General features: G+C 53.1%; 2 protein-coding genes across 3 annotated transcripts in view; one reads left to right on the top strand and one right to left on the bottom strand.

The window, feature by feature from the left end:
* The first annotated feature begins 474 nt into the window (after window positions 1-474).
* Window positions 475-27,464, top strand: part of RSPH14 (radial spoke head 14 homolog) — a 77,404-nt gene continuing 50,414 nt past the window's right edge. Inside the window, exons 1-4 of the mRNA XM_041729553.1 lie at window positions 475-597; window positions 2,664-2,922; window positions 3,967-4,069; window positions 7,224-7,342. Of these exons, the coding sequence (XP_041585487.1) occupies window positions 2,724-2,922; window positions 3,967-4,069; window positions 7,224-7,342 (421 nt within the window). The 5' untranslated portion in view covers window positions 475-597; window positions 2,664-2,723. The remainder of the gene's footprint in view (window positions 598-2,663; window positions 2,923-3,966; window positions 4,070-7,223; window positions 7,343-27,464) is intronic.
* Window positions 16,228-27,464, bottom strand: part of GNAZ (G protein subunit alpha z) — a 51,055-nt gene continuing 39,818 nt past the window's right edge. For both annotated transcript variants that reach the window (XM_041729550.1, XM_041729551.1), the window contains exon 3: window positions 16,228-18,074. In XM_041729550.1, the coding sequence (XP_041585484.1) occupies window positions 17,730-18,074 (345 nt within the window). In that variant the 3' untranslated portion in view covers window positions 16,228-17,729. The remainder of the gene's footprint in view (window positions 18,075-27,464) is intronic.

Here is a 27,464-nt window from a genome sequence, read left to right on the forward strand (position 1 = left end):
TGGAGGCCATGATCTGGGACCTTGATGGCAGGCTAGGAGTTTGGACCTGTCCTGAGACCACTGGGAAGCCACAGGAGGGTTTCAGGCAGGTGACGATGGCTGGGTCTGACTTGCTTTGAAGAACAATCGCTCCAACCATCCGTGTGTTGGGTCCACCTCGGGGCTGATCTGTGTCATTAGCAGGCCGTTCCACTGCCTATCAAGGAGCCTGAGCCAAAGCTAGACAGTCCAGGGATCAGGCCTGTGTGATTTGGGGGGAGCTTCTGAACCTCTCTGAAGTTTCTGTCTGTAAACTGGATGTTACCACTTCACGAGTTTACCCTGAGGATTAAAGACTTGCAATGTTCTATTCAGAGAAAGACGTACAGTCACTTCGCTTCCCTTCTGTACCATGAACAAAGCTGAGCCGCCTTTGTTCTTCACAGTAACCCAGGAAAGCCTTCTCTCCCCTTTACAGCTGGTCCGGGCCCAAGGCCGATCGCGCCTGCGCAGCCGGTGCAGCGGACGCCGCGAGGTATCCTGGCAACCCAGTCGCCTGGCAACGGGCGTGCGCTTCCGGGACCGCGAGCCGAGGCAGGTGAGCGGCGGCTGCCAGAGGTAACAGGGGGTCCCCAGATCTACCCAGTCCGGCTCACAGCGGGCTCGCGTCCTCTTACCCCAAGGCTCTCCCTAACCCATGCTCCTCTAAGGAGGAGGTCAGGCCCTTGTCCCCAGCACCCACTGCCTTGCAGGGGGAGCACAGAAATGGCAAAGGCCCCTCCCAGCCAGGCCCCCTCCCCTCTTTTCCTCCGGTCACTTAGTCCCCAGAATCAGAGTTTGGCTCACCTACTCTACTGGAGTTGATCATTTCTACAGGGCTGGGACTGTCACTGGACTAATGGCGGTAATCACCACTGTGACAGTAGTGTGCCAGACTCATGAGTAGCAGTTCATATGACAACTCTGGGAGTGAGGGAAGGAGGTGCTATTATCACCTGCCTTTTGCAACTTCAGAAAGACACAGGTAGAAGGGCCACCCATGGCCTGGGTCTGGAAACCATTCTTTTTTTTTTTTTTTTTTTTTTTTAAGATTTTAATTATTTATTTATGAGAAAGGCAGAGACACAGGCAGAGGGAGAAACAGGCTCCCTGTAAGGACCCCGATGTGGGACTCGATCCTGATCCCCCGGATCACGCCCTGGTTGGAAGATAGGCGCCCAACTGCTGAGCCACCCAGGCGTCCCTCTGGGGCTCATTATTAACTACAGTTGGCCCTTGAGCACCATAGGGGTTAGGAGAGCCCATACTACATTTCCCCCACAGTTGAAAATCCACTTCTAACTTTTGACTCCCTCCTTAACTACTAGGAAGCCTACTATTAACCAGAAGCCTTACCGATAACATCATTCATTAACATGTACATTATGTTGTATTTATTATATACTGTATTCTCACAATAAAGGAAGCTAGAGGAAACCAAATGTTTGTTTTTTTTTTATTTTTATTTATTTATGATAGTCACACACACACACACACACACAGAGAGAGAGAGAGAGGCAGAGAGGCAGAGACACAGGCAGAGGGAGAAGCAGGCTCCATGCACCGGGAGCCCCACGTGGGATTTGATCCCGGGTGTCCAGGATCGCGCCCTGGGCCAAAGGCAGGCGCCAAACCGCTGCGCCACCCAGGGATCCCAAAACCAAATGTTATTAAAAGCATAAGGGAGAGAGAATGCATTCGGTATTTTTTTTTTTTAATTTTTATTTATTTATTATAGTCACAGAGAGAGAGAGAGAGAGGCAGAGACACAGGCAGAGGGAGAAGCAGGCTCCATGCACCGGGAGCCCGATGTGGGATTCGATCCCGGGTCTCCAGGATCGCGCCCCGGGCCAAAGGCAGGCGCCAAACCGCTGCGCCACCCAGGGATCCCGCATTCGGTATTTATGTGAAAAAGTATGCACAAAGTATTATGTAAAAAAAGTTCTGTATTGTAAAAAAATCCACGTATAAGTGGACCCGTGCATTTCAAACCTGTGTTGTTCAAGGGTCAGCTATACTGTGCCACACTGCCTATAGTTGCTCCAAGTGTACATGTGTGTAATAAAAATAAATCATGCTTTAACCTTAATTCCTTTTTTTGTGGAAGTATCAGAAGCATCTGAATATGGGTCCCTGATGGATGATGAGCTAGACCTGGATTTAAACACTGGGGCCTGGCCTCATCAGTTCTATGACCTGAAGCCAACTCCTACCCTTAGACCTCAACTACTTCCTTTGTAAAATTGGGATAACACAAGTCCCCTCCTTCTGGGGTAGTTGAGTTAGATACTAGGTATTGCTGGTGTTAGGTAAGTACTACATGTGGCGGCCATATTCCTGTTTGGTTCTTTGGTTTGTTTTGTCTCTCTGGAGCTTTTGACCAAGGCCCAGCCTGTAAAGTACTGGTGGTTTTCCTCTGCCGTTAAGCATGGAAGAACTCTGGAGTTTGCAATTTGGGCTGCTATTTATCTTTACTGTGACCTTGAGCAGATCCCTTCATTGCTCTCAGCCTCAGTTTGCTCACCTGCAAAATAGAAGTAAAGATACCCCCACCTGGTTGCTTTTATAGTTTTGAGGATTAAATGAGGAGTAGCTTCTAAATCCCAGTGGTAATAACAACAATTTTTTTGGTTTCTTTTAATCAGTGGTTTCTGCAGAGCTTTGTTTTGAGAGCTAGACAGTTGCCCTCTGCAGGCGTGGAAAAGATGTCCCATGCCCGGGTCTCCATGTACCTGCCCCCTGACATTAACCCTGCTCAGGCCTCCATTGCCTATGGCTGTAGGGCCTTGCCCAAGCTGAATGAGGAGCTGCAGTCGGAGGACCTGCTAACGAGACAGAAAGCCCTCATGGCTCTGTGCGACCTCATGCACGACCCTGAACATGTCTATGTGGCCATTGACATAGGTGAGTGTCAGCCCGGGTGACGATGACTGGGGTCTGGATGGACAGCACAGTGGCTTGGAATGGGAGGGGCTGAGGCGACCTGGCCCCTTCACTGCATCCGTCCGAGCTAGTTAGTCCTTAATCAAACAACACCAGCGTCCTACCCAGAGCCATGAATCAGCCCTCTCTGCTGTGGCTCAACTAGTTGGCCATAAATCCACCAAAGAGCCCTGTTTATCTATCTCAACCACAAGGCTATCACAAAAGATAGGCACACGCCTTACTAAAACCACACGTGTCTCTGGGAGCTATGACCCTTGTGTCCCATCCTTCTAATGATCAAAATAAGGCTTGAGGTGATTTTTCTGACATGGTTACACATTTCTCAGATGGGGATGGATGAACTATGCTTCTCCCTCCAGCCTTGGCTCAAGGGCTAGTTAATTCCAGATTTGGCTGTGGTTCCTAGAACCAGGGCCTAGGACACCGGGTGGAGCTTCAGTAATAAAAACTGCTGTTTAATAAGCCTGACTCTGGGCCAGCACCACCCAGTGCAGTGCCCATGTTATCTTAATTCTAATAGCACCTGCCTTGGGAGGGAAGATGATAAGAAAACCGGAGGTTCAGAGGAAGGAGGGGTATGAGGCTAGGGTAGCCAGATAAATAAATACAGCACGATTTTTATTTGCTCAACCTGGCATCCCCAGGTGTAGCCTGTTCCAGGGTACATGACTACTTTGGGACAGGGGTGAGAATATTACCCCTCAGTCTCTCCAGATGTAAAGGCCATTTTTAAAAATCTTGAAGTGGATGGAGAGATAAGGCCATTGGTCGGAAGCATGCAGGGAGTTAGATAAAAAAGTCCCCTGTGTGAGCCTTTCTAGCACGCAGAGACTCCTTTAGTGAATCAGAAATACTTTGCAACTGATGTGATCCCCCAAGGCCCCAAAGCAGCAAAGCTTCTGGTAGTTTCTTGTTGCCCAATATTGCCTCACCTCTTGACTTCTGGGTTAGTTGATTTCTGCGACTGGTCAGTGTTCAAAGGTTCTTGTGCCTTCCTTGCAGGCTGCCTGGAGAGCCTGAAAGCTTTGCTGAAGGATAATAATGATATAGTGCGGATAAAGGCCACCGAGGTGCTCTCCATCATGGCGACCCATAACGTGGGCAGGTGGGCAGCTGTCTCTGGAAACCAGTATCATGCTTTGGAGCCACATCCCTCTCCTGGGTGGAGCACCCTTGGATGACCTTGAATACTCTGTTTTTGTCTGCCAGTGTGTGTGTGTGTACGTATGTCGGGGGGTGGGGGTGCTTTCCCATATCGGTTCAGTTCACACTCTTGACCTGGGACCCCCAGTTTTACTTGGTATTGAAAACAGAACTGAAAATCACAAAAAGCCCTGGGGCCCTGCCCAAGGGCTGCTGCCCAGAAAGAAGGAATAGAGGGGCAGGGTGCTCACTGGCTTCCAACTTGTGTGATGTAAACAACACATGCCCCTGTATGGAAGCTTGAGATCCTTTCAGGGGTATTGGGGCATCTCACCAAATGTAAGCTTGCTCAATCCCGCCTCTCCTCAAGCTCTCTGTGCCTCAGTGTCTTCACACTTGCTCGTGGGGGCAGGAATTAAACGGGTTGGTGCATGTGCAGCCCTCAGCCCAGAAACGTCTGCCTCACGTCGGCCTGGGTGGCCACTGGGTGCTCGTCTCTCTGGGGGCTGCTGCCTCCTTTTCCCTGCAGATAGTGTCTATGAACTCACACACCCACTTGCTCAGGGCCATCTCCAGATGGTGGCCTCAGTCCCTTAGTCCCCCTGACCTCGCCGCTCTCTGACTTCTCTCTGAGGTCTAATTCCAGGTTCCCAGAAGGGTATGTGGTTAACCCACACCATGTGCAGTCCTGGCCCAATGGGTCGCTATGAATGAATGGGGAGGTGATGCTACAGTGAGAGCCCCAGTTCACATGCTTTACACCAGAAGGAGAGAAGGGCATGGGGACAGAGGAGGGGTGCAGGAGCCCTGGTAAGCAGGGACACCAACCTTTCCTGCTGTGACCTTGGTGGAGTCTGGCTGTGCTTATTTGAGACAGACCCATGGAAAGTGCTTTAATACTGAGGAGCATGGAGGAGGGAAGCGCCTCTCATCCTTCCTGCTCCTTTTTTCTCTTTCTGGACCTGATGTGGATATTAAGCACTCACCCCCAGCAAGGGCTGATAGACGCTATGTGGAGGGGTGCTTGGAGCTTGGGCAAGTACAAGGGAACTGTGAACCTAGTGGGGGTGCCTGTAGGTTTGTTTAGCAGCAGGAGGAGGTTGGGAGGAGAGGCAGGGTTCCTGGATGTGGCCACGTTGGCAGGGGCTGGGGGGACATGCGGTGAAGAAACTGTCACTGACCAAGGGCCTGCTATGGCCTGGCCCGCACACTCCTCTGGTGTCCGCTGTTCCTCACACTGCCACCACCAGGCATAGGGAGGAGAACCAAGTGACCAGGGTCGGGGATTCCAGAACCCCCCCGCCCCCATCCCACTCCACCACACCACAATAGACCAAGAATGCAAAGGGCCGAAAGTTAACGGAGGCCCATTTCTGAAGTTTGCTGGAGTTCGGTGGTGATCTTATAACTTAAAGCCAGTAGCTCGTGGAGTTGGTCAGGCTCGAAATAACTGCTCATGTTGAAACTTTTGTGCCTCTTGTACCCACACAAGTAGCAACAGGAAGAAGGGATGAGGGTAGCAGCCTTGAGGAGTCAGTTTGCATGACAGGCCACACACGGAAGAGCCTCCTGGGAGGCCTAGCAGCCCCTGCCCACCACTTGCTCGCCTGCTGTGAGTGGGACAAATGGCCTCACGGCAAACACAGCAGACTTACAAAGCAGGAGTGACAGGGAATGAGTGGGTGACCAGGGACTGACTGAGGAGGCCGACACCTCAAGATGGGGGATCAGGGAAGTCCTCTGCAGCCTGGGTGTCCCACTATGATTTTCTTGCCCCAGAATGACTCAGAACTCACCGAATGTTAAATCCTGGCCAACACAGCAAGAGCACAATTGGCTGGGCACTTCCATGTGCCAGGCACTGGGCAAGGGCATCACCCCGAGTTCTCACTTCTTTCTTTCTTTTTAAGATTTTATTTATTCATGAGAGACACATAGAGAGAGGCAGAGGCACAGGCAGAGGGAGAAGCAGGCTTCCCATAGGGAGCCCGATGTGGGACTCAATCCCAGAACCCTGCGATCATGCCATGAGTCAAAGGCGGATGCTCAACTGCCGAGCCATCCAGATGTCCCTTCTCACTTCTTTCTGACTCCAGCCCTGAGAGGTATGACCTCAGAAGCCCTTACACCAGATGTGTTCAGGCCCAGCGATTAATCAAAGGAAATAGTTATCAAGCCATTAACTGAAGAAATTGTACATTCCCTTTACACTGCTTCATTTTAACCCCAAACACAAATAATCAGGCATTCACCAATCCCTGCTTGCCCCCCAGGCCTCTTCTTGGGGGTGGGCCCACTGGTTGGTGTTTCTCATTATCTCTTTTGCTTAAACCACACCTATAATATCATCTAATTTGCAGCTTTGGTTTCTTTCAAATAGAGCGGGAACTCAAAGACATTAATGGAGTAATCTGCATGTAAAAACCTTCTAGAATCTTTTACAGTCATCTCACTTTTTTTTTTTTTTTTTTGAGAATCACTTTTGAATCTTCCCAAAGCAATCAATTTTGTTTTCATAAGAAAACAAAATAAAACAAAACCTCTTCTCACATCTAATTGGCTTACCTAATAGTTAATTGACTTCTATAATTATAACAACAAGCATACCAGGCATCCATAGGTTTGGAGGCAAGCATCTGGCTGTTGGCAGGCTCACAATTCAGGTGGGAGAAGAGGCAGGGGCTTCGAGGGGCAGGGCTTGCAGAGCCTGGAGCCTCAGTGGGGGTGTGCCCTGGTGGGTGGAGCCCCAAAGTTCAGGGTAGTTCAGTTGTGAGGTTCTACTGTCTCATCCTCAGTTTACAGATAAGAGGGCTGAGGAGGCAAGAGTGAAAGAAGGATCCAGGGCTCTAGCTAAGGAAGGGGCAGAGATGTGTCATTCCAGTGTGTGGTTCTTCCCACGCCACCCAGGCCACACTGCTCTCATGCCTGTAGGGATTCTCTCGATAGTCCACCTCCCATCTTTTTTTTCTCCCTGGAAGCCAGAGGAATGTGGCCTGTGACAGCCAACACAGTTCAAGCCCCAGGAGGAGTGTTGGGTGGACAACTTCCTCTTTGTCTTACTGAATTCTCTCCAGGCATGGGCTTAATTATATCTAAATCTGTATTCTTTTCCCCAGAGAGGGCTTTTTAAAGCATGATGTCATCCTTGCCTTGGCCTACCTGCTGAATGACCCTCAGTCAGCCTGTCGAGAGAACCTGCACCTGGCATTGAAGCACGTGGCCCAGCTTCCCTCAGGTAGGCTCTCCGTGGGCACTCAGGCGGCCCCTTGGTCTCCACTCCAGGTCACTCACATGCCATGCTGCAGATCGCTGTCTAGAGCCTGCTTTAAAAAAAAAAACTATGCTTTTTACTAAGGTACAATACACATATCAAAAAGGAGCAAATAACGCATGAACGTTTTATTAAATTTTTTTAACGTTTTATTAAATTATACTAAGCGAACATGCCGTGGCACCACGACCCAGATGAAGAGGTTTATAGGGGAGCGCCACCACTGTAAAGACTTCCCATGTGCCCCACCCCAGTGACTACCTCTGACCCAAAGGTAAACTGTCTTTTCTTTATAAGACTATGGATTATTTTATGCCTCTTCTTAAGCTTTACTTTAGTGGAAACGTACAGTCTGTAATATCTGGTTTCTAGCTTTCTTTTTGCTTGATGTTTTGCCTCTGAGATCCATTATGATTTTTTTTTTTTTTTTTTGCTGGTTTGCACTGGGTACAGTATTCACATTATATGAATATACTACAGTTTCTTTGTCTACTTTGTTGCCAACGGACATTTGGATTGTTTCTAGTGTATGGCCACCGAGAATAGGGTATCTATAAACATTCTTTTGAGTGTCTTTTGTTGGATATATAGATGCATTTCTTTTAAGACGTACCTAGGAAGGGAATTGCCAGGGATAGGACAAGTTTATGTTCAGCTTTAGAAGGTACCACCAATGGTTCTCTAAAATAGTTATACCAACTTACACTCCCACCATCAGTGTCTTAGAATTCCACATGCTCCCAATCTTCAACCCACACTCGATCATTCCTGGCTCTTTATTTTCGTTATTTGGGTGGGTGGGTGTGTGGTAGTGTCTCATTTTGGTTTTAATTTGTGTTTCCCTAATGGCTATAGCCCTGTAAATGTCATCTTTTGGGAAGTGTGCCATAGCATGTTTAGGGACGAAAGAAGGCCTGCCCCAAAGGCCACTCTTCTCCCAGGCTTGAGGTCCCCCTCAGCTGGGTGCTCCTAGATTAGATGCGGAGTCCAGGGTGACAGCCACCCGCCCACCGTAGCTAGAGGGTTGAGATTTGTGTCAGACTCACATCTGCCCTGTCACGTGGTGCAGTGAACATTTTTAAACAGAGGGCTCACCCCGAAAGGCATGATGTCAAGGCCTTAAAGGAGGTGCCTTAAGTTGAAGGTGGTCAAAAGGCATTGCAGCCCAGGAGTGAGACAGCCCTGGGTTTCCCCTGCCCTTCCCCTGGTTCTTTGCATGCTCTTGGATGGGTTATTTCCTCATCTCTGAAGCAAGGCTGATACTACCTGCCTCAGAGGCCGAAAGTGAGGGTGAGTGAGAAGATCCTTGCCAAGCATGTAGGGTATTGCCCTGCATGACATGCGCCATAAATGCTCCAGTCCACGTGTAAGCACTCCCTAAGCTGAGACCCCAGAGAGAGAGGACTGTGGGCTCAGGTGCAGAGAGGCAGGTCACACGGAGCAGAGCCCTTGGTGACCTGGCGCTGCTGCCCGTCTGGGAAGCACACCTTCTCCCAGCTGGGCTGGGCTGGGTGTTGGGGAGCGTGCTAGGCCAGACAACAGAACCCTTTGGTGGTCTTAGGACCCACTTATCCCCGGTCCTGCCCTAGGCCAACAGAATCTGTGTCTGGGATCAGGTGCTCAGATCTTTCTCAAACACGCGTTGGCTGGTTCTCCCTTGAGACCACATGACTGAGGGCCACTGAGGCAGTGGGTATTGGTGAAGTCCCAGGGCTCAGAGCTGAGCAAAATGAATGCCCTGCGCCCACCACGGAGGAACTCTCCTCCTTGGGATGTGGAGCTCCCAGCAGGCTCTTTTGTTATTGCCACCTGTTTAAGCCATTCCGAGAAGTGCAGAGACAATAGTAAACATCAAGTACCATTAGAGCTTTGCTAAGTTTTCACATTCTACCATGTTTTGTATTTGCTTGAGATTTTTGTTTTTAAAAAAGTAATAACCCTCCAAGCACCCTGTGAACCCTCCCCACCCAGCACCCCTTCTCCTGCTCTCCCCTGAGGCACCAGTAATTTCTGACTATATCTCTAATGCGGGTCTTTGTATGAATGTAGTCTTATAGAATGTAGTGACCATGAATGTAGTCTTATAGAGATCTTGCCTTGCATGTTTTAAACTCTATGCAAATGGATCTTGTTGAATTATCCACTTGAAGTCCCTTGCCACTTAAAGAACCTAACGTTATAATTTTGAGATTTATCCATGCGTCATGGGCTCTGTTTTACTATTTTAACTGTGGCGTGCCCTTCTGGAGCTTGAACGTAACGCTCACATTCAATGCACTCAGCCCTGCTCTGCTGATGGGGCAGGCTGCTTGTTTCTGATCCTGAGCGTTCCCGCTCAGATTTTCCTGGAGTCCCTCCAAGGCCTCTGCTGGAGGAGAGCATCCTTTTGGGGGCCAGAGAATGCACGGCCTTCAGCTTGGCCGGATACTGCAGTTGCCTCCCAGCCCACCCTCCTCCCCCTGCAGAGAGCCCATTGCACATCCTCACCAGCAACCGGGTGGTGTGTGCTGTGCTGTTTCGCTGTTGGGTGGCTTTGCCATCCCCTGTGACTGGGAGAGGCCCCTGGCTCCCCTCTCCTGCCCAGTGCCTCCCAGGAGCCTGAGCATATTCTTTTGAGTTGTTTTTCCGTTTCTTATTGATTTGAGAGAGTGTTTCATTCATCCTGGATTCCAATCGTTTGTTGGCCACACACATCGCAAATACCATTTTCTGGCTTGTTGTGTGGCTTTTCACTGTTTATTTGTTTATTCATTAGCCCAGTAGTTGTTCAACTGAATGTTGTGTGTGTGTGTGTGTGTGTATGTATTTGGAGCTGCTTAAGAGCTCATGAAGATATTCTGCGTTATTTTGTTCTAAAAGTGTAAGAGGAATTACAAGGGAAAGGAGGGGAACTGAGAACTGAGTGGGAAAAATTAGGGAGACAAACCACGAGAGACTCCTAATTCTGGTAAACAAAGGGTTGCAGAAGGGGAGGTCGGTGGGGGATGGGGTAGCTGGGTGAGGGACACTGAGGAGGGCACTTGATGGGATGAGCACTGGGTGTTATACTACATGTTGACAAACTGAATTTAAAAAAAGACCCAAATAAATAAATAAGGACAACAGAATGAAATAGCATTTAAAAAAAAACAAACAAATTAGAATACATCAAAATTTCTTCTGATGAGAATATTTTTAAGAAAACAAAGTATGGCATAAACTAGGAGAAATTACAGGCTTGACATTTTAAAACATGCCTGACAAAGGACTAATGTCCAGAATAAAGAATTCTCAAACTCCAGACTCAATAAAAACTCAGCCAAACATTCTAATGGAAACTTGACAAAGCTATAGGAACAGCCAATGAGGACATGAAAAATGCTCAAAATCATTAGTCACAACAGAAATACAAATGGAGTCTGAGTTACATAGGCCTTCAAGTTTTCTTACTATGTATTTCAAATGTATTGCACTGTATATGAATTTTAGCTGAAGCTAAACAAGTAAATGCCTTTTGATAATATGCATGAGCTGCTGTTCAGAGGTAAAATATTCTGAAAGTTGAAGTGCATTAAAAATGTTGAATCCATGGCAGATAAACAAAAATGTAGAATTTAGGTTGTAGACATGAATGTTTGCTGTGTCATTCTTTCAGCTTTATCAACCTTGTAATAACATGTTGAGGAAAATTTATGTGAAAGCAAAGAAATACAAATAAAGCCTGGGTTAAAGAAAAAAAAAGTGTAAGAGTCTCGCTTTTCACATTTAGCTGGTGGAGGTACCTGGCCTGGATTTTTGTTTGTTTGTAGTTCTCTCTGTCTGGCCCTTGCCAGGCTGACACTGTCTTAGTTATAAAAGCTCTACAGAAAAAAAAATAAAAAAATAAAAAAAATAAAAGCTCTACAGTCATCTGTGTTATGGTGGGGAGGGTCCTATCTCCTTCCTGCAGAATTGTTCTGGAATCCATAAGCACGGGGTGCATAATAAGGGGTAGGGGGGTGCATGGTTCTGACAAAGCTCCCTAGTGGTGAGCCACACCTTCTATCACAGGATTTCTCGGGTGCTGCTCATTGTCTGTGGTGTGCCGGGAGGGGAGGCCAGGGACACTCGGGTGAGGGATATGCAGCAGTGGGGGTGATGGCAGGGCTGGGGAAGGGCGTGGCAGCTGGAGGGAGAGAGGGAGACATACGGTGTGGCGGATGCCCCCAAGAGGTCCCCCTGGGGGGACTCTGAGTATTGTGGCTTCTGGGTTGGTCAGTGTGGCTGGGTCCCAGGGGGTCTCCTTGCTGGACCTCTGAGTGGGGTGAGTGCATTTACTTCAGTGGCTGTGCTTTTAACCAGCGTGTGACCTTGGGTCGGAGCCTCGGCTTCATCACGGAGCACCGCAGTACGTGTGCCTGTGGGCCCGGCATAGTCTGGACTCAGCTGGCTCACCTACTGATGGTCATTAGAATGGGCTTTCTACCCACTGCCACACCAGAAGGTAGCCTCTGCACCTGGCACAGTGCCTGGCACTCAAAAGAAATATTAGAGTTAGCCAGCTTTATGCCATATTTTAAAGCATCATTTGTTAGTTATTTGTGGCAATTCACTCCATCCGTCCTTCATTAATTCAACAGCTTCATGTGAGGCCCTTGATCTGTTCCAGCCACTGTGCCTCAATTGCTTGTCTGTAGTATGCGGTACCTGTAGGGGAACAGAGGTCTTCCCCCTAAATCCTTGCCCCGGCCCCCTGGGGCCGGCTGTGTGGTTTCCCAGAGTGACCAGCAGGGGGTGCCACAGGACCGATGACTGCCTGGCAGGGCCTGGCTCTACTCTCAGGCCCCCCTGGGTGCTGCTAGTCAGGGGACCAGAAACCAGGATTGTAGAGGCTATCGCCATGCAGAAGCCCCCAGCCCAGGGTCCCTGTCAGCTGGGTGACTGCTGGGAATTCTGGGAGAATCTCTTGTCTGCTCCCTTGTTTCTCTTTTTAAAAAAGATTTTATTTATTCATGAAAGACACAGAGAAGACACAGGCAGAGGGAGAAGCAGGCTCCATGTGGGGTCCCAATGTGGAACTCCATCCCAGGACCCCGGGATCACGCCCTGAGCCCAAGGCAGATGCTCAACCGCTGAGCCACCCAGGTGTCCCTGCTCCCTCGTTTCTGCTAACCCCACAGAGAAACAGGTCTTGTTCTGTGGCCAGGCATTATAGGAGAGAACTCCAGTGCCGACATTGAGGATTCTTCTGGAACTAGATTTTGGGGTGCTGCTGAATAGCATCAGGGTCCCACTGGCCATGGCCAGGCCCCTTGGACCTTCAGACTGTGGCCTGGAACCAGGGTGACTTGGGGCACCTGTGAGTTTGCACTGAGCTATGGCAGCAGCACGGTGCAGGGACCACTCTGTCTCCTACATCCTGTGTGCAGCCTGGCTTGGGTTGGGCCGTGGGGGTCAAAACAGGTGCCCCTCCCTGCCCACAGGAGGGCACCGGCCAGGGAGTGGAGAGGGAGGCAGAGAGGCTGTGCTCAGGCCTCTCCTATGGGGACGGACTCCTCAGACTCAGAAAGGAGCAGCATGGGCCTGGGGAGAGACAGGCCTTACCAGGCCTGATGTCAGGTACAGTTTTGATCCTGGTAAATTTGAGGTGCGGGGGACATGGAAGCTGAAGCAGTGGGAGGAGCAGAAGCCTAGAGGGAGGGGCTGCGGGAGGAGCAAATCAAGGTGCTCTGCCCCTTTGCAAGGTGCCTCAGCCAGGCAGCCTTGAGCAGGAAAGCTGCTGCACCCCTCTACCCTTTGGGGGCTGTGTGTGTGGTTGCCCAGAGCAACCCCCTGCTCCTCCTGGCTCTGACACCACAGAGTGCAGGGATGGGGCTGGCTGCCCCAGAGGGGTGGCCCTGTCCTTGCTCATCTGCCTTCAGGACGGGGTACAGCAGGTCCCACACATGTCCTGTCCTCAGCCTGTGGTGGGCAGTTGTCCCCTTCCAAGACTCAGCAAAGGACAATGCCCACCAACAGTGGCACTGCCCAGTTGGTTCCCAGCCTGGTGCACCTGCTTTAGATGCCCCCTCACCTTTTCCCCCTCCTCATCCAGTGGCCTGCTCCAGCCAGAAGAGCCTTTCCCTGTCTGGCCCAATGAAGGTGGGAGCCCCAGCAGCTATTCTCGTGGGCTCTCTTGGGGCGGGCAGTCTTTCTCAGCTCTCTCTATGTGGTTTTTGTATTTTATTTATTTGAGATAGAACGGGTGCACATGTATACATGGGCAGGGGGAGCGGCAGAGGGAAAGGGAGAAGCAGACTCCCTGCAGAGCAGGGAGCTCAACTCGGGCTGTATCCCAGGATCCTGAGATCATGACCTGAGCCAAAGGCAGACGGTAAACCGACTGAGCCACCAAGAGCCCCTCCACAAGGTTTTCATATTCCCAGGAGGTTTGGGATAGCTTGTTACACAAAGATCAAATATTTCTGGGCATGCTCTGGGCAGAAGCAGCTGGTGCCTGGCCTCACCTACCTCAGCACTGAAGCCCCTCGCCCAGCTCACCTTTTAGTGAGGCCAGTGCCCCAGTTGTTGTCCAGCCTTGGTGGGGTCCCCTTGTCCTCATGGTGGACCACGGCCCTCTCCAGCACTTGCCCCGGAGTCAGCAGACCTGTACCTCCTGCCCCTTTGTCTTAGATGGCCAGGGCCTTGCATGGGCTCCAGGGAAGATAGACCCAGGCCTGGTCGGGCCACTTGTTACACCATGTGATGCTGGGAAGTCATCTCCCCTCTGGGTCTCTGCTTTCTCCTCAATAAAACAGAGCCAGTAATCTTGGCTTCCCAGGAGTCAGGGAGGGTCGAATCAGACAAGTGTGTACCAGGTTAAGCTAGGGCCATGTGGTGAGCAGTCGCCGAGGCAAGCTGGGATTATTGTCACTGAGCCATCGCTCCATCCCAGGTGACCACAAGAGCTACAGGGACTGGTGGCATACCCTGGAGCCCACACGGTGGTGTGCCCTATGAGAGGGAGTCTTGGGCCACATAGCAGGACCTGGCTGTGGTCAGTCATGTGCAGAGGGCGAGGCTGGGCCAGCTCCTCCTGCACAGGGTAGAGCCTCTCCCCTTAGGATCGCGCTCCCGCCAACTCTGGTCTTCTCTCACTTGTCCCTCTGCTGCTGGTCCCACAGCTCATTTTCCTCTGGCTGATGCCACCATAGGTGAACCTTTCCTGGACTTTTAGGTTAGCAGGTGCCTTCTCCACACTGGGCACTATTTGGGTACAGTGGAGGGAGAAAGTGGGTCAGACTGTGCCAGGTCCCCTTCCCACCTCGCCCTGGCATGGGTGCTTTATGCAGAGGAGTGTGGGAGGGAGGGGACATCCAACATGCAGCGGGCTGAGCCCTGAGAGATAGACAGTCTTGGACTGTGGGAATGGGAAAAAGCATGTCAGTGTGATTAGCAAGGCAAAAGCAGGATGCAGCAGGCCCACGAGAGGAAGAACCAGCACAGCAGGTGACCAGACTTATCGTGGGTCTCATTTCATAGCATATATGAAAATACTGAATCGCTCTGAGATATACCTGAAACTGACAGGATTGTATGTCAATTATACTTCAATAAAAATAGGCAACATACGAAATGAAAAATAAAACACTGAACGCATCATGTTATGGAAGAAGAGAATACAGGAAACATAGCTATCAGAGTTGTCAGGGAAATGAGGCAAGGAGGGGCGGTTCATGTAGTAATTCACATAATAAGTTTAAAAGAAAAAAAAAAAGCCGTACAGACAGGTTGCAGTGGAGAGCAGGGCCCTGGAAGTTGGCTGACTGGGCTCTGGGCACCGGAGCACTGGCCTGGGAAAGCACCTCCCATCCCTGAGCACATCAGGAGAGAAGGCACAGTCTTCCTATTTTCCTCCTAGCTGTGTATTTTTAGGTGAAGGATGCTCACGGTGAAATTACTGCTCTTTTCACAGTTGGCATTAAAAGCGTAAAATAAGTCTCAAAGATTTTAAGTCACACGCTATTTCTTCTTATACAAAAGTCCCCTTGGATTTTTGCTGTTTGGTGATGTGGGAAGGCGTGAAGGGAATCCCCACGAGGGCTCAGGGGTGGGGGAGGGAGAGAGCCCAATCTGGATGTGTGTCTGTGTGATGTGTATTCGCGTGCGTGCACGCGGGTGTGTCTCCACCTGCTGGTCCTCACTCGGGGCTCTATGTGGGCCCTGGATTCGAGGAGGAGGTGCAGGGTGGCTCTGTGGTCCCCGTGGGATCCTGTCTGGGGGCAGGGTGATCAGCATCAGAGCCAGCCAGGCAAGAACCCCAGAATTCCGGATGCACTTGCCTCTCTGCCCCACCAGTCCCTGACCTGGACCTTGGGCACCTTTCCTCGTCTGTAAAATGGGTCACAGCTGACACCCTGCTGCGGTAGAAGTGTTCAAACAATCTGTAAGGAGCCCGATGCAGGCTGAACAAACTTGCTGGACTATTCAGTAGTGCTTTCCACCACATGGAGATGCCTCTAACCCCACAAGCCAGAGTCAGCAGACAGGACAGTGGGGTACCCCTTCTCCCCACATCCTGCAGCACCCTCCCACCTCTAGCGTCCTGGCAGAGGTGTCTTGGGGTGTGAGGGGTCTGGGTGACAGTGCAGCCTGGGCCAGTGCTGGGTGCGGGGTCTCGCAGCCATCATCGCCCCCAAACCTCAGCCTCTCTAGACACATGGGCCAGACAGGGCCCCCATCTCTTGCAGTTTCTTTCTTTGCTTGAGGTTGTTTATTCTTGATGGTCATTTCCAAGTGATTCTGCATGAATGTGTGGATTGGGGGAGAGAAAGCAAGCTGGGCATACAGTGTGTCTCCGGGCACGCTCCCACAGGCCAGCTGCACACACTCACAGCACGCCAGGACAAAGCTTAGCTCATTCAGGATATTTTATTTTCTTAAAGTAGACAATCTTTAACTTTCATACAATCACCAGCTCCTCTTTCCCTCCGTACATCTCTTAAAGTCCTTGGCTGTGATTCCACGCACTGACCTTGGACATACAGGTACCGAACAGAGGCTGAGGGCAAAGGAGATTTGGCAAGGGCTCTGGCGGTGCCTTCCCTCTTGACGGCGGGGGTTCATATTTACATGCGGCCCTGGGCCAAGGTCCTTCGGTGGTGGCGGGTGCCACAGGCCCTGGGACAGGAAGGGCCAGAGTGCGAGGTCCCAGCAGGGCCTCCCTCAGGCTGCGCCGGCTGAGCCTTCACAGGAATTGTCGTGGCTCTCAGCCCATCTCAGGTGTAGGGCATGTGGGGGCTGGGGCCCCATCTCTCGCTCCCCCTTTCCTCCACTTGCAAAGCCACGGATAATTTACTCTTTAGATACCAAGACATTAGCTATTGTTCATTCGCTCCTAGGTGAAGAACCTTCTTTAAATACATCACGTTTATTTTTCTGAAATAAAAACGAAGCAGAAACCGCACCGTAACAAGAGGACGCTGCACGGGCTTATGTACAACGCGGCCCCGCGACGCTGCCGTAGGGCGGCTGTCCGCCCCAGTGTCGCTCGGGAGCAGAGGGACAGACTCATTCAGATAACAACTTTTACACTCAGCAAGCCAGACACAAAAAAGGACCACCTGAAAAAAAAACATAGGTTTTGAAAATCTGCATTTTAAAAAAGAATACTCAACTGCATTTGAAATTTTCCGTATTTCTGCGAAACACCACGAGATTTGGCCAAAAAAAAGGATGTCGGAGAAGAAAAAACCAGGTTTTGATTTATAAAACATCAGACTAGTAGAAGAAAAGCTGGAACCCAGCTGGCCTAGTTTGAGACAAATGGTGCCACTCGTGTTATTGTGTGGATTTTTGCTGCATATTTTGAAGCTGTTTAAAAAGAGCTGTGAGTGGCTAGAGGTCTGGTTAGTGCTGTCGTCTGGCCTTGCACCCGGGTTCCAGAACAGCCGTGGTACAGGGCGGGCCAGCGGGGAAGGCGCATGGACCCTGCTCCGGTCCTCCCTCCGGGTCAGCAGCAAGGTCCCCAGTCCGACGCTTGGGCGCAGCCGGCTTCCTCCGGATGACCCAGCCGCGTCTCCTCAGAGTCCCACGGGGACCCCCATGCAGAGCAGGGCCGACTCGGGAAGGCAAGGTGACGGGGCAGGAAGGGCCTGTAGTGAACCTGGTGACAGCGGCCGAAGTCTCCTAGAGGCTCCAGCGCTTCGGGGAACTGCCATCTCCAGACCGTGTGTGTGCGCGTGTGTGTGTCTACCTACCTAGCAATCTATCCATATATATTTATGTTTGCGGGAACGGGGGGGGCCATTCCTCAGGCCCCCGTCTTCTGCCCCTGGGCTGGGTCTCCCTAGCGCGAGGGGGGGTGTGACACCCCGGGGGGTTTCGCCACAGGCCAGCCGGCCAGCCCGGCTCCTCAGCAAAGGCCTATGTACTTGAGATTGTTCTGTATGATGACGTCTGTCACCGCGTCAAAAACGAACTGGATGTTACTGGTGTCGGTGGCACAGGTGAAGTGGGAGTAGATCTCCTTGGTCTCCTTGTTGCGGTTCAGGTCCTCGAACTGCCGCTGGATGTAGACAGCGGCCTCCTCGTACGTGTTCTGGCCCTTGTACTCAGGGAAGCAGATGGTGAGCGGAATGCGGCGGATCTTCTCCGCCAGCAGGTCCTTCTTGTTCAGGAAGAGGATGAGCGAAGTGTTGATGAACCAGTTGTTGTTACAGATGGAGTCAAAGAGGCGCAGGCTCTCTGCCATTCGACTCTGCGGGCAGGACAATTCCGGTGTTAATCAGGGGGTGCAGTGTGGGAAGGCCCCAGGCCCGCAGCCCTCCCGGGAGAAGGCCCCCTGGAGGGTCTCCCTAGTACCGTTCTGCCGGGCAGTCCTTCTCTGCCAGGCCAGGTCTGTCTTCACCTGCGTCCCCTGGGCTCTCGAGCCCCTAAAGTTGCTGGCACCTTGACACCTGTTTGTAAGGGGCTGTCCTCGGCACCTTGACACCTGTTTGTAAGGGGCTGTCCTGCTTAGCTGGACCCTCCTTTGTGGCGTGGTGCTGCTGCATGGCCTCCCCACCGCTGTAGGGACCTGTGCAACTCCATACTCACGCGGAGGGCCCCATCTCCTGCTGTCCCGTGCTAGCTCGGGCCTGGAGCTGCCATCACATCACGTCTCTCTCGCTATGTGAGTGTGGCCAGGCTCCTGCCCTGCCGGCAAGTCTGGCCCTCTTGGGCATCGGCCTGTCCTCCAAGTCTCGATCCTGTCACCCGGTACCGTCAGTCCTCAGCCCGATCTCTGAGTGGAGAGCCTGCGCCCCCAAGGCCCAAGGCTCCAGTCCAGAGAGTTGAGGAAGGCCCGGACCCCCCTGCCTCTGCCACGCCACTGGGCTCAAGTGAGGACAGCGGCCCAGGAGGCTCAGAGACCCCAGTGGCACTGCCCTTTATTCACACCTCTTCTTTCAGAGGACCTTAAATGGGTTGTAGTGACTGAGATTTTAAGGAACATAACGCATCTGACTCCCAAGCCCGCCGTTTCCACAGAGGACTGACAACTCTAGCTTCTAAAAGGACTGCTGCTGAGTTACTATGGCGAAAGCTGCCATTTTATTTTTATTTTTTTTTTATTTTTTATTTTTTGTTTTTTTTTTGAAAGCTGCCATTTTAAAATAAAATGCACGAGCCAAATGTCCAAACAAAGCTCAGAGCTAGTTTAGTTTAGATCTGAGGCGGATTTAAGGACTCTGACCAGATAACATCACCAGTCATGTGATAATGACGAAGGAAGCCGCGGCTGGTGCATATGATGTGGCCGTGGCACGCCAGCTTTTCAAACCTTGCACCTTCCTAGTCCCATTTTACAGATGAAGTAACTGAGACTTGGAGAGGCAGGAAATGTGCTCCAAGTTCCACAGCCAGGAGCTCAGGCTCCCTGCAGTGTGGATGGACAGCACTGTTGGCCTAAGTGAGGTCACCCCAGGTGGGAGTGTCCAGGAGGATGCCTCAGTGAAGCCCTGCTCTCCTGGAGATCCCAAATTGTCTTAGGTACACAGTCTAACAGCATCGGTGCGGAGAAGGAACCGGGTTACGTGGGGGAGAGGATGCTCGGGGGTACCTGTCCAAGAAGCTGCCCTGAGATTCCGTGTAGCACCTTGGAGAGCATGTTTTCCAAAACCAATGTGCCTTGTTTAGACTGAGCTCAGGAGTATCAGAAACTCTGGAGAGTGAGTGGTTTCAGGTCTTGAGGGAAGGGAGGGGAGTGACCTTTCTATGGAAATAAGATGCAGGATCCCCAACCCCAGTAGAGCCTGGAGGAGCCACACAATGTTCCCAAATGTGAGATAAGTGGTGGTCTAGGAATGTCACATTCTACTGGAGAGTAATTAGCTCTAATGGATTCCTGGAAGCCACACTGTAAAGCCTAACAGAGCTATCAATTCTCTTAGGAATGATGTCATAATCAGGGGCTGTGCTTCTGACCCCAAATTTCACATCAGATAAATAACAGATGCGGTTATTAGCACGCATGCATTAATTCATTGAGCAAACGCTTGCTGAGCATGCCCTAAGGGCCAGTGACAGGTCCAGCTCTCATGCCAGGGGCCCAGGACTCAGTAGAGGGGGATGGGTTGGCCATCAGCAGGAAGGTGGGCACCAGCAGGCCAGTGCCCAGGGCTGGGAGTTCACAGCGTGGGAGGCAGGCAGAGGAGACAGGGCGTGGCCAGGGTCCTAGAATGGGTATCTGCTGGGCCACTCTGGGGGAGAGCCAGGGTGGCTCTTATACCTGGTCCAAGCCAGCAGCTCTGGACAGGCTGTGGAGTCTGGAAGTAGAGGGGCAGGAGGGCATCCTCCACAGGCTGACACAGTGCCTGTGTGCCAGCCAGTGCTCGCACGAAGGCCTCTGCTGGTCAGTCCTTTGAGGGCAGGCCCTGTGTGGCACTGGAGCAGCCAACAGGCCACACGGCCCCTCCTTCCCCGTGGCCATCTCAGCTGCTCAGCACACACCCTGGGTTCGTCCTTCCTGTCTCATGTGAACCTCCGTCCCACAGACAGCTCTTGGCAGGCTTTCTGGACCCTAGACATCTCTCTGAGCCTCACGTTCCTTACTTGGAAGTCTGGGAACTCAGGCACTTTCCTTACACGGCAGCCATGTCCTTGGCAGTGTCTTGCAAACGCTCATATGATGGCTACGGCCTAGCAGGAGTCTCCCTCATCGTGGGGCCCTTGCCTGCTCCTGGGCTCCTTTTGCTTTTCTGGCTTTTGGGGCTTGGCTTCTCTCTCTTCCTTGGGACAAAGCATGTGTAACCACACTGGCCACTATTTACACACCTGGGAGATGATGAGCATCAAAGAATCACCACAAGACCTCTATCTGTGTAGATATCCTGCCTGCATGGGCCCTGCCAGGCAGGATTCAGCAGACTGTGGGACACACTGACCAGGTGCCAGCTTGCAGAAACACACGTGAGCACTGGAGTTCGAGAAGCCCTGGGCTAGATGCTGTACTCCACCTGTCATCCCCTACTGCTCCCTGGGTGCTCATGGCCCACATGGGGTGCCACCATGCCAGGGCCCCCTGTAACTGCACATGAGGCCCCTCTGCTGAGGAGGAGCCAAGCCCAGGAGGTGATGCGTGGGCAGGGTGGGGCCCTTTGCCTCGGTGCCCATGGTGCTGTCACTGTGGCACGTGCACTCCTGCATTCCATCCCAAGTGGGCAGAGCCGTGTCCTGGCACCTCAAAGCACAGATCACTGAAGAAGGAACGTGCTATTTTGGGCTATCACTCTGGAAACTGTGAAGCACACACGAGTGTGAGTATGGGAGGGATGAGTGCCACGGGGCCTCCCTCCTCCTCTCTCCATGCTCCGCACACCCTCTGTGGCCTCGCTAAAGGCCTCTTCTTCCTAGAAGCTCCGGTGACTTCTTCCGCCCCATATTCCTGTTCACTTGCCTACAGCACATGTCTGGCTCTATGCCCCATACCAGGATAAAGTCCCAGTCCCCCAGTCTGACCTCTAGGGCCTCCCCTGGCATTACCCCCTGGCCCCTTGGTGGCTGTGCACAGCCTGGACACCAACTATGCCTCATTCGTCTCCCCCTGCCACCCACTTCCCTTGTGACCCTGCCCACTTGGTGTTGTGGGTCAGAGCTGCTGCTGGTGGCCCCAGAGGTGTTGAGACAGGACTGGTCACCATCCTCGTGTGGTCCAGCTGGGCTGCTGGGCTCCCAGGGCAAATGCAGCCAGCAGTAGCTATGGAATCATTGCTAGCGGATCACTTCCTTATGCTGTGAAACTTCCATTAGCCAGACACAAACATCCTCTTGGATCCAGAATCCGAGAAGCCTGCAGGCCACAGCTGTGCTGCAAGCAGGGGGGCTACCTATTTCACACATGTAGAGATGGAGGCCTGGACAGGCTGATCCCAGGGCTCAGCTAAGAGTCTGGTGTCTACCAACCAGGTGTTCTCTTCCAGCAAGAAGCCCTCCCTGCCTTTACTGCTCCAGCTGCCAGTGGAGCAGTGGTCATGGGTGCTTCACCCAGGAGGAAGCACACCCACTAGCAGCTGCCAGCAGTGCCAGCCTGGGGCTCTGATGCCCACCAGCTCTCCCCAGGGCCTGTTCACCAGCAAGACAGCACTTTCTAGGAGTCTGGGGTTTGTCTGCACATTCATTTATATAAATAATGCAGAACAGATGATTCCCATCAGAAGCTTGGGCAATGGTGGGAGTCTTAACTGCCCAATGGTGAGAAATCAGTGATTGTCACAAAGCATGTCAGACAGAGGGAGGCAGCTGGGTGGCTGCATGTAGTCCCTGGGTGGTAAAGAAGTCATTTCTTGGCCATTTGCAAAGAAAGCTGAAAGCTCCTACTCAGATGGGTCCAAATATGCTCAATGCCACTGAACAGACTTTCCCCCAGGTGGCCTGTGGATGTCACCAGGCTGGACCTAATGACCTGTTTAGGTTTTTTTTTTTTTTTTTTCCGGTAAGATTTTATTTATTTTCGAGAGAGGGAGGGAGTGAGTGAGCATGGGGGGGGGGGGGGGGGAAGGGCAGAGGGAGAGGGAGGAGCAGACTCCCCGCTGAGCAGGGAGCCCAGTGTGGGGATTGATCCCAGAGCAGAAGGCAGATGCTCAACTAACTGAGCCACCCAGGGGCCCTTAATGAGCTGTTCCTAAGGAGCTCACTGGCCTGTGAGTCTGGGGTCTTTGCTCCATGCTGAACTTGGAGGAGGCCTTCATCTGACACGTGGATACCATGTGACAGCAGCCATGGTGGCCTGGACTAGCTTCATTTTGAGGCCCATGCCAGGGTGAGCTGCGATATGAAGGGGAGCCTGCATGTGGTGAGGGGAATGTTGCCTTTTGGTTCTGGTGCTCTACAAAGGCTCTCCTGTTGTCACCAAAGGGCTGTTCCCTGTCCATAGTTACAGGTACAGTCAGGGTCTGGGGCCAGAGACCTGGTGTTCACTGTCACCATCAGTTTTTTGATGTGCCTTAGATAAGTCATTTCTCTGCTCTGGGCCTTAGTTTCTTCATCTATAAAATGGGATGGTCATGGCATTTAATGCCAGGACCACCGTGAGGAGGAATGAAGGCACGGTGCAAGAAGAGCCTGGGTCTGTCGGGCCTTGCTCTGTGGCTGCTGGTGCGCAGTAGGTACCCTCCCATGCCACTGGCACAGGGGTGTCTGTTGTCTCCTCTCAGTGGGGATGCCACGGGCCCCACTGCAGGAGCAGCTCCGTGGGCTGCTTGAAGAGGCCTGATTGCAGACCTGGGCTCAGCCAGCCCAGGGTGCTACCTAATGACTACCAGGCTACCAGCCTGCCTTGAGTCTTTCTAACCTGTCCCCCTGGGGGCTCCTTTCAGCCTCTAGCCCTCCCTGCTTATGGGCCACCCCACCTCCCTCCCAAAGCCTGCGCCAGCTTCTTGAGCGTCATGCAGCTTGCTTCCAAAATCTGTGAGTGTGGGGTCTGGTGTGCAGCATATCTGCAGCTTAATATGCCTTTGGGGTGGACTAGGGGTGGGGGGCCCTATCTCTTTACCATAGCCTAGCCAACCCGCATAGTAACATACTCATCACTTTCCAGCAGCACCAAACTGTGGGCAGGTGGGCAAGAGAAAGAGGCCTGGGCCTCAGAGCCTCCAGTTCTGACCTCCATCCACTGCACCCACCCTTCCTGACAGACACCCTGTAGCTCAGGGTGCCAGGGGGCAGGGTCCTTACTATTCTCTCCTCACAGGCCACCACAGGTGTTCTGTTAGGACCCAGGTCGTGTATGTGGTGATTCACTGACTACCTTGGACTGAGGACCGATAGGGAAGGGGCACGGGCACACTCTGAAACCCTCTCTAACCCCACATTTCCTGACTGAGCTCCTGGGGCAAAATCTGGACCCCTCAGAAGGGGCACACTGGCCCTTCATGATCTGGGTGTTCTCATCTTTCTCCCTCCATGTGACTCCCTGTTCCTGGCCCTCACCTGCTCCGAGGTGCCTTGCATGGACCGCCTCTAGCCTGTGTCACTCTGGGCAAGATGCTCGCTTTTCAGCGCCTCAGCCCCTCACGTGGGAGAATGCAGGGATACCAGCCTCACAAAGCGGGGTGGCTTTCCGTGGTGAAAATGCACACGGACTCACACTTGCTGTTTTTGTCATTGGTTGTGGGGCCCTGGGTCTTCCACCTACCTCTTGGCCCTTGAGGACCCCATCGTAGGGTGGGCGAGCCACAGGCTGTGTGGCACTTGTCCAGGTGTGCCCGACCTGATGCAGATGCTCAGCCAACCTCGCTGCCCTGCTATCATCACACGGGTCCCCCATTGTCCTGTTCCAGGAAAAAGCAGGCTGTGCAGATGCTGCTCCTTGCTCCCTTTGGGCCCCCTGGGTCTGGGCACATTTAGCGTTGGTTTCCATGCCAGCTCCCAGCTCTATAGTCCTCCTAGGACACTGGTCCAGTTCATCCTGTTCCCAACGCCCTCCTCTCCTGTGTGGACACACATTCCAGGGGTGACAGGACCAGTACCTGCCTACCCTCCAAGGTCACACTGGTTTGGGGCAGCCATATGCAAATGCCAACTCATGCTGAACAGGCCATCAACCAGACCCTCGGAACACAGGGGAGGCCAACTGGGGGACTGCCCTGTACTGACCCATCCTGTCTCCCTGTCTGCTCCCTCTCCACCAGGTTCCCACACCCCCAGGGTCTGGTGGAGGGCTCACTGTGGTCACAGCACAGGGTAAGGCCAGATGGTCCAACCAGGCGTCCACAGGGGTCTCCAGCCTTAGACCTCACATAAAATGCAGGTGATGTCAAGGTTTCAACTCTTCCCGGGACCAGCCTAAACCCTGGGGCTCGGGACCTGGAAACCCCAGCCTGCCAATACTTCAACACCCTTCACTGCTGAGCCCGTGCATTCCTCACTCCTTCCTTATCTCCCTGGGAGACCTGCTCCAGGGGCCCTTCTATGTGCGATGTTGTTCTAAGCCTAAGGGAGATGGAGAGATGAGCCAACATCCCTGTTCTCAACGAGCCCATCCTGGGCAGGATGAAATAAATGAGGTGATGTGGTGGCTGGGGAGTGGCCGATGAGGGTGAACTCGATCTGCCAGCCACTGGTTCTTAGCTGCCCTGAGCCTCAGTCTCCCCCATCCCCCTATAAAATGAGGTCTGTTAGTGTGCCTCCTCACAGGGTGGCTGAGGATGAAAGTGTGACATGCAGAGAAAGCTGAGTCCCCATGGCCAGGCACTGTGGCTGCAAGTAGCCATTGTGAGCATGACTGAGATAAAAGGGGAGGCTTCCTGGAAAAGAGGGCCTCCCTACTGGGCCTTAGAGGGGGGTGGGTAGGGCAGGGAAAGGCACGGAGCTGCAGCATAGGCAAGCTGGGAAGGGTGGTGGAGGGGATGCAGCGGGGGGCCAGGCCTTGGCCCTGGCTCAGCTGGGGTTCCAGAGCCCGGGGAGGCTCTGTCCTTTCCTGGGTCTCAGTTTCCTCATCTCTAGGATGAGGCCTCAGTTTTGTTGTAACCTGGTTAAGCTCAAGTCTGCCCATTGTAGTGAAGCCTGGAGTGTTTGTTCATGGGAACTGTGAATTCAGCTTTTCACACTGGAAGGAGGGCTGGGAGGCTGGGCCACGCACATGAATGAGTTCCATTCACTGTGGATGGAGGCAGCCCCACGGCTGTCCACCCCACAGCTGAGCCACGGGGCCTGGCCCCAAGCAGCAGGGTGCCAGGTTCCGAGGGTGCTGAGGGCGGGACCAGGGCATTGAGGCTGCCTGGCAGCGCCGTGGCTGGATGGGCCAAAGGGGAGGCTTCATTTGGGACTGGACATCAAATTGGTACCCTTCACAAAGTAACAGCCATGTCTCTGGCCCTCTGGGCTCCCTCTGTGGCAGAAGCTTGGGGGCACCCAGGTTGGGGGCTGCCTGTCAGCTGGCAGGGTGTGGTCTGGGGTGGGGGAGAGCTGACCCAGTGAGTGGCATGTCCCAGTGGGCAGTGCCAACTGCCCCTCCCCCCTGCATCACCAGTGGAGGCAGGTGGGGTGCAGGATCCTGTGCCCTGGGCCTGGAGGATGGGAGGAGCCTCTACTTCCCTGGCCCATCCTGAGCCCTACCAAGGCAAAGTGGGCTTTGGGGTCCCCAGACTTCTCCAGCGGGAGGAGGGCGAGTGAGCCCCGCCCTCAGACCTGTGCCCTGACCTCCTGGCAGGAAGGCTCACAGGGTGGGTGTGACATGTGTTAGATGCATTTGTAGCTACGGACTGGTATCAAGACAGGGTTGTGCCTCCAGAGTAAAATCACTCCAAGGATGGTGTCAATCACTCAGGGAAATAGCTTATTCTTAGTCTCCAAAGAAGAGGGGGGGCAGGGGGCAGGTCTTTGGGGGGTGAGAGGAGTATGTGTGTGTTTCTCTTCATGTAAAGCTGCAGAGAAGTCTAGGATGGCCTGGGGGTGCTCAGGTGGCCCTGCTGGGGGGCCTCGGGAAGCAGATGGAGGCTGACCGTTGGGTGCCCCAGCCTAAGGCTCTGTGAGGAAGAGGCCAAGTCGGGCCCAGATTGCAGGCTGCCTGGTGGCTCAGAGCCAGTCCACTGAGGGTCCTCATTCTTCCAGGGTGCAATTCTCTTCAGGGCTCTAGCTTGTCCAGGAGGAGCTCGGAGGTCCAAGACCCTGGCCTGTATCTACCCTCAGGTGGAAGAGTGTAGGTAGGAGGGCTCCCGTGGGAACAGGGTAGTGGTGGCAAGAAGAACGAGAGCCCCAGACCAGGCTGGAGGCCTCCTCACACTGTGCCTTGGGGGCTTATCCCTAAGGGAAGCAGTGGAGGAGGGAGAGGTACTGGTAGAAGCAGGAGACAGGGTGGGATCCAGGGGCGAGAGGGATGCTAGGACCTGCAGAGCCTCACCTGGGCACAAGGCCTTGTGCTGTTGTCACAAAGACAGGATACTCTGCTCTCCTTTCAGAGGAGCTACGGCCACAACGAGGAACTGTGGTCAAGCAGCCTTCCTGGGCTCCTTCACCATTCACCTCTGCAGAGAAGCATTTCCTGCCAGCCTGGCGTCTGTCTCCATGCCCTACCACACCCCACGCAGATAACAGGCAGCGCCTGAGACTTTCTGGGGTCTCCCTTGACTGCTGGGCTGAGCTTGCCTTGCCTGACCTGGCCCGAGCCTGGAGGTTTGTGGCTGTGCCCCTGACAGGTGGCTGTGCTCCGGGGCGACCTCTCCCCGGCCCTGCCACTCTCCTTTGGAGCCTGAGGAGGAAGCCACTGTACACGCTTTTCTAGATTCGAGGAGCTTGGGATGCATTCGGGGGGTGACGGTAGAAGAAAGGGATGGGCAGACAGATAGAAACCACGCAGGGAGGCAGCAGGGCTGCTCCCCGGCAAAGGCCCAGTGTGGGAGCAGGTGGAGGAGGCCTGAGTCATGTTGGCTCACGCCTGCGGGGATGGGGACAGGATGCTTGGAGCTCCCCAGGCAGTCCCAGCTCAAGGCTGTCGCCTGCTGGAATCCGTGTTTCTCCACCCCCTTCCCCTGCGTGTGTCCCGTCTTTGGAAGCGTCTCCTGGAGGGCAGGGCCCGTGTGCTGGCTCACCCAGGCCTGGAGGGAAATCACCACGATCCTGTGCGGACAAGAGGGCAGATGTGGTTGTGGTCTGGCTGCCCACAGGGAGCGGG

The sequence above is a fragment of the Vulpes lagopus genome, chromosome 14 (genome assembly GCF_018345385.1).
Source record: "Vulpes lagopus strain Blue_001 chromosome 14, ASM1834538v1, whole genome shotgun sequence".
NCBI lineage: Eukaryota > Metazoa > Chordata > Mammalia > Carnivora > Canidae > Vulpes > Vulpes lagopus.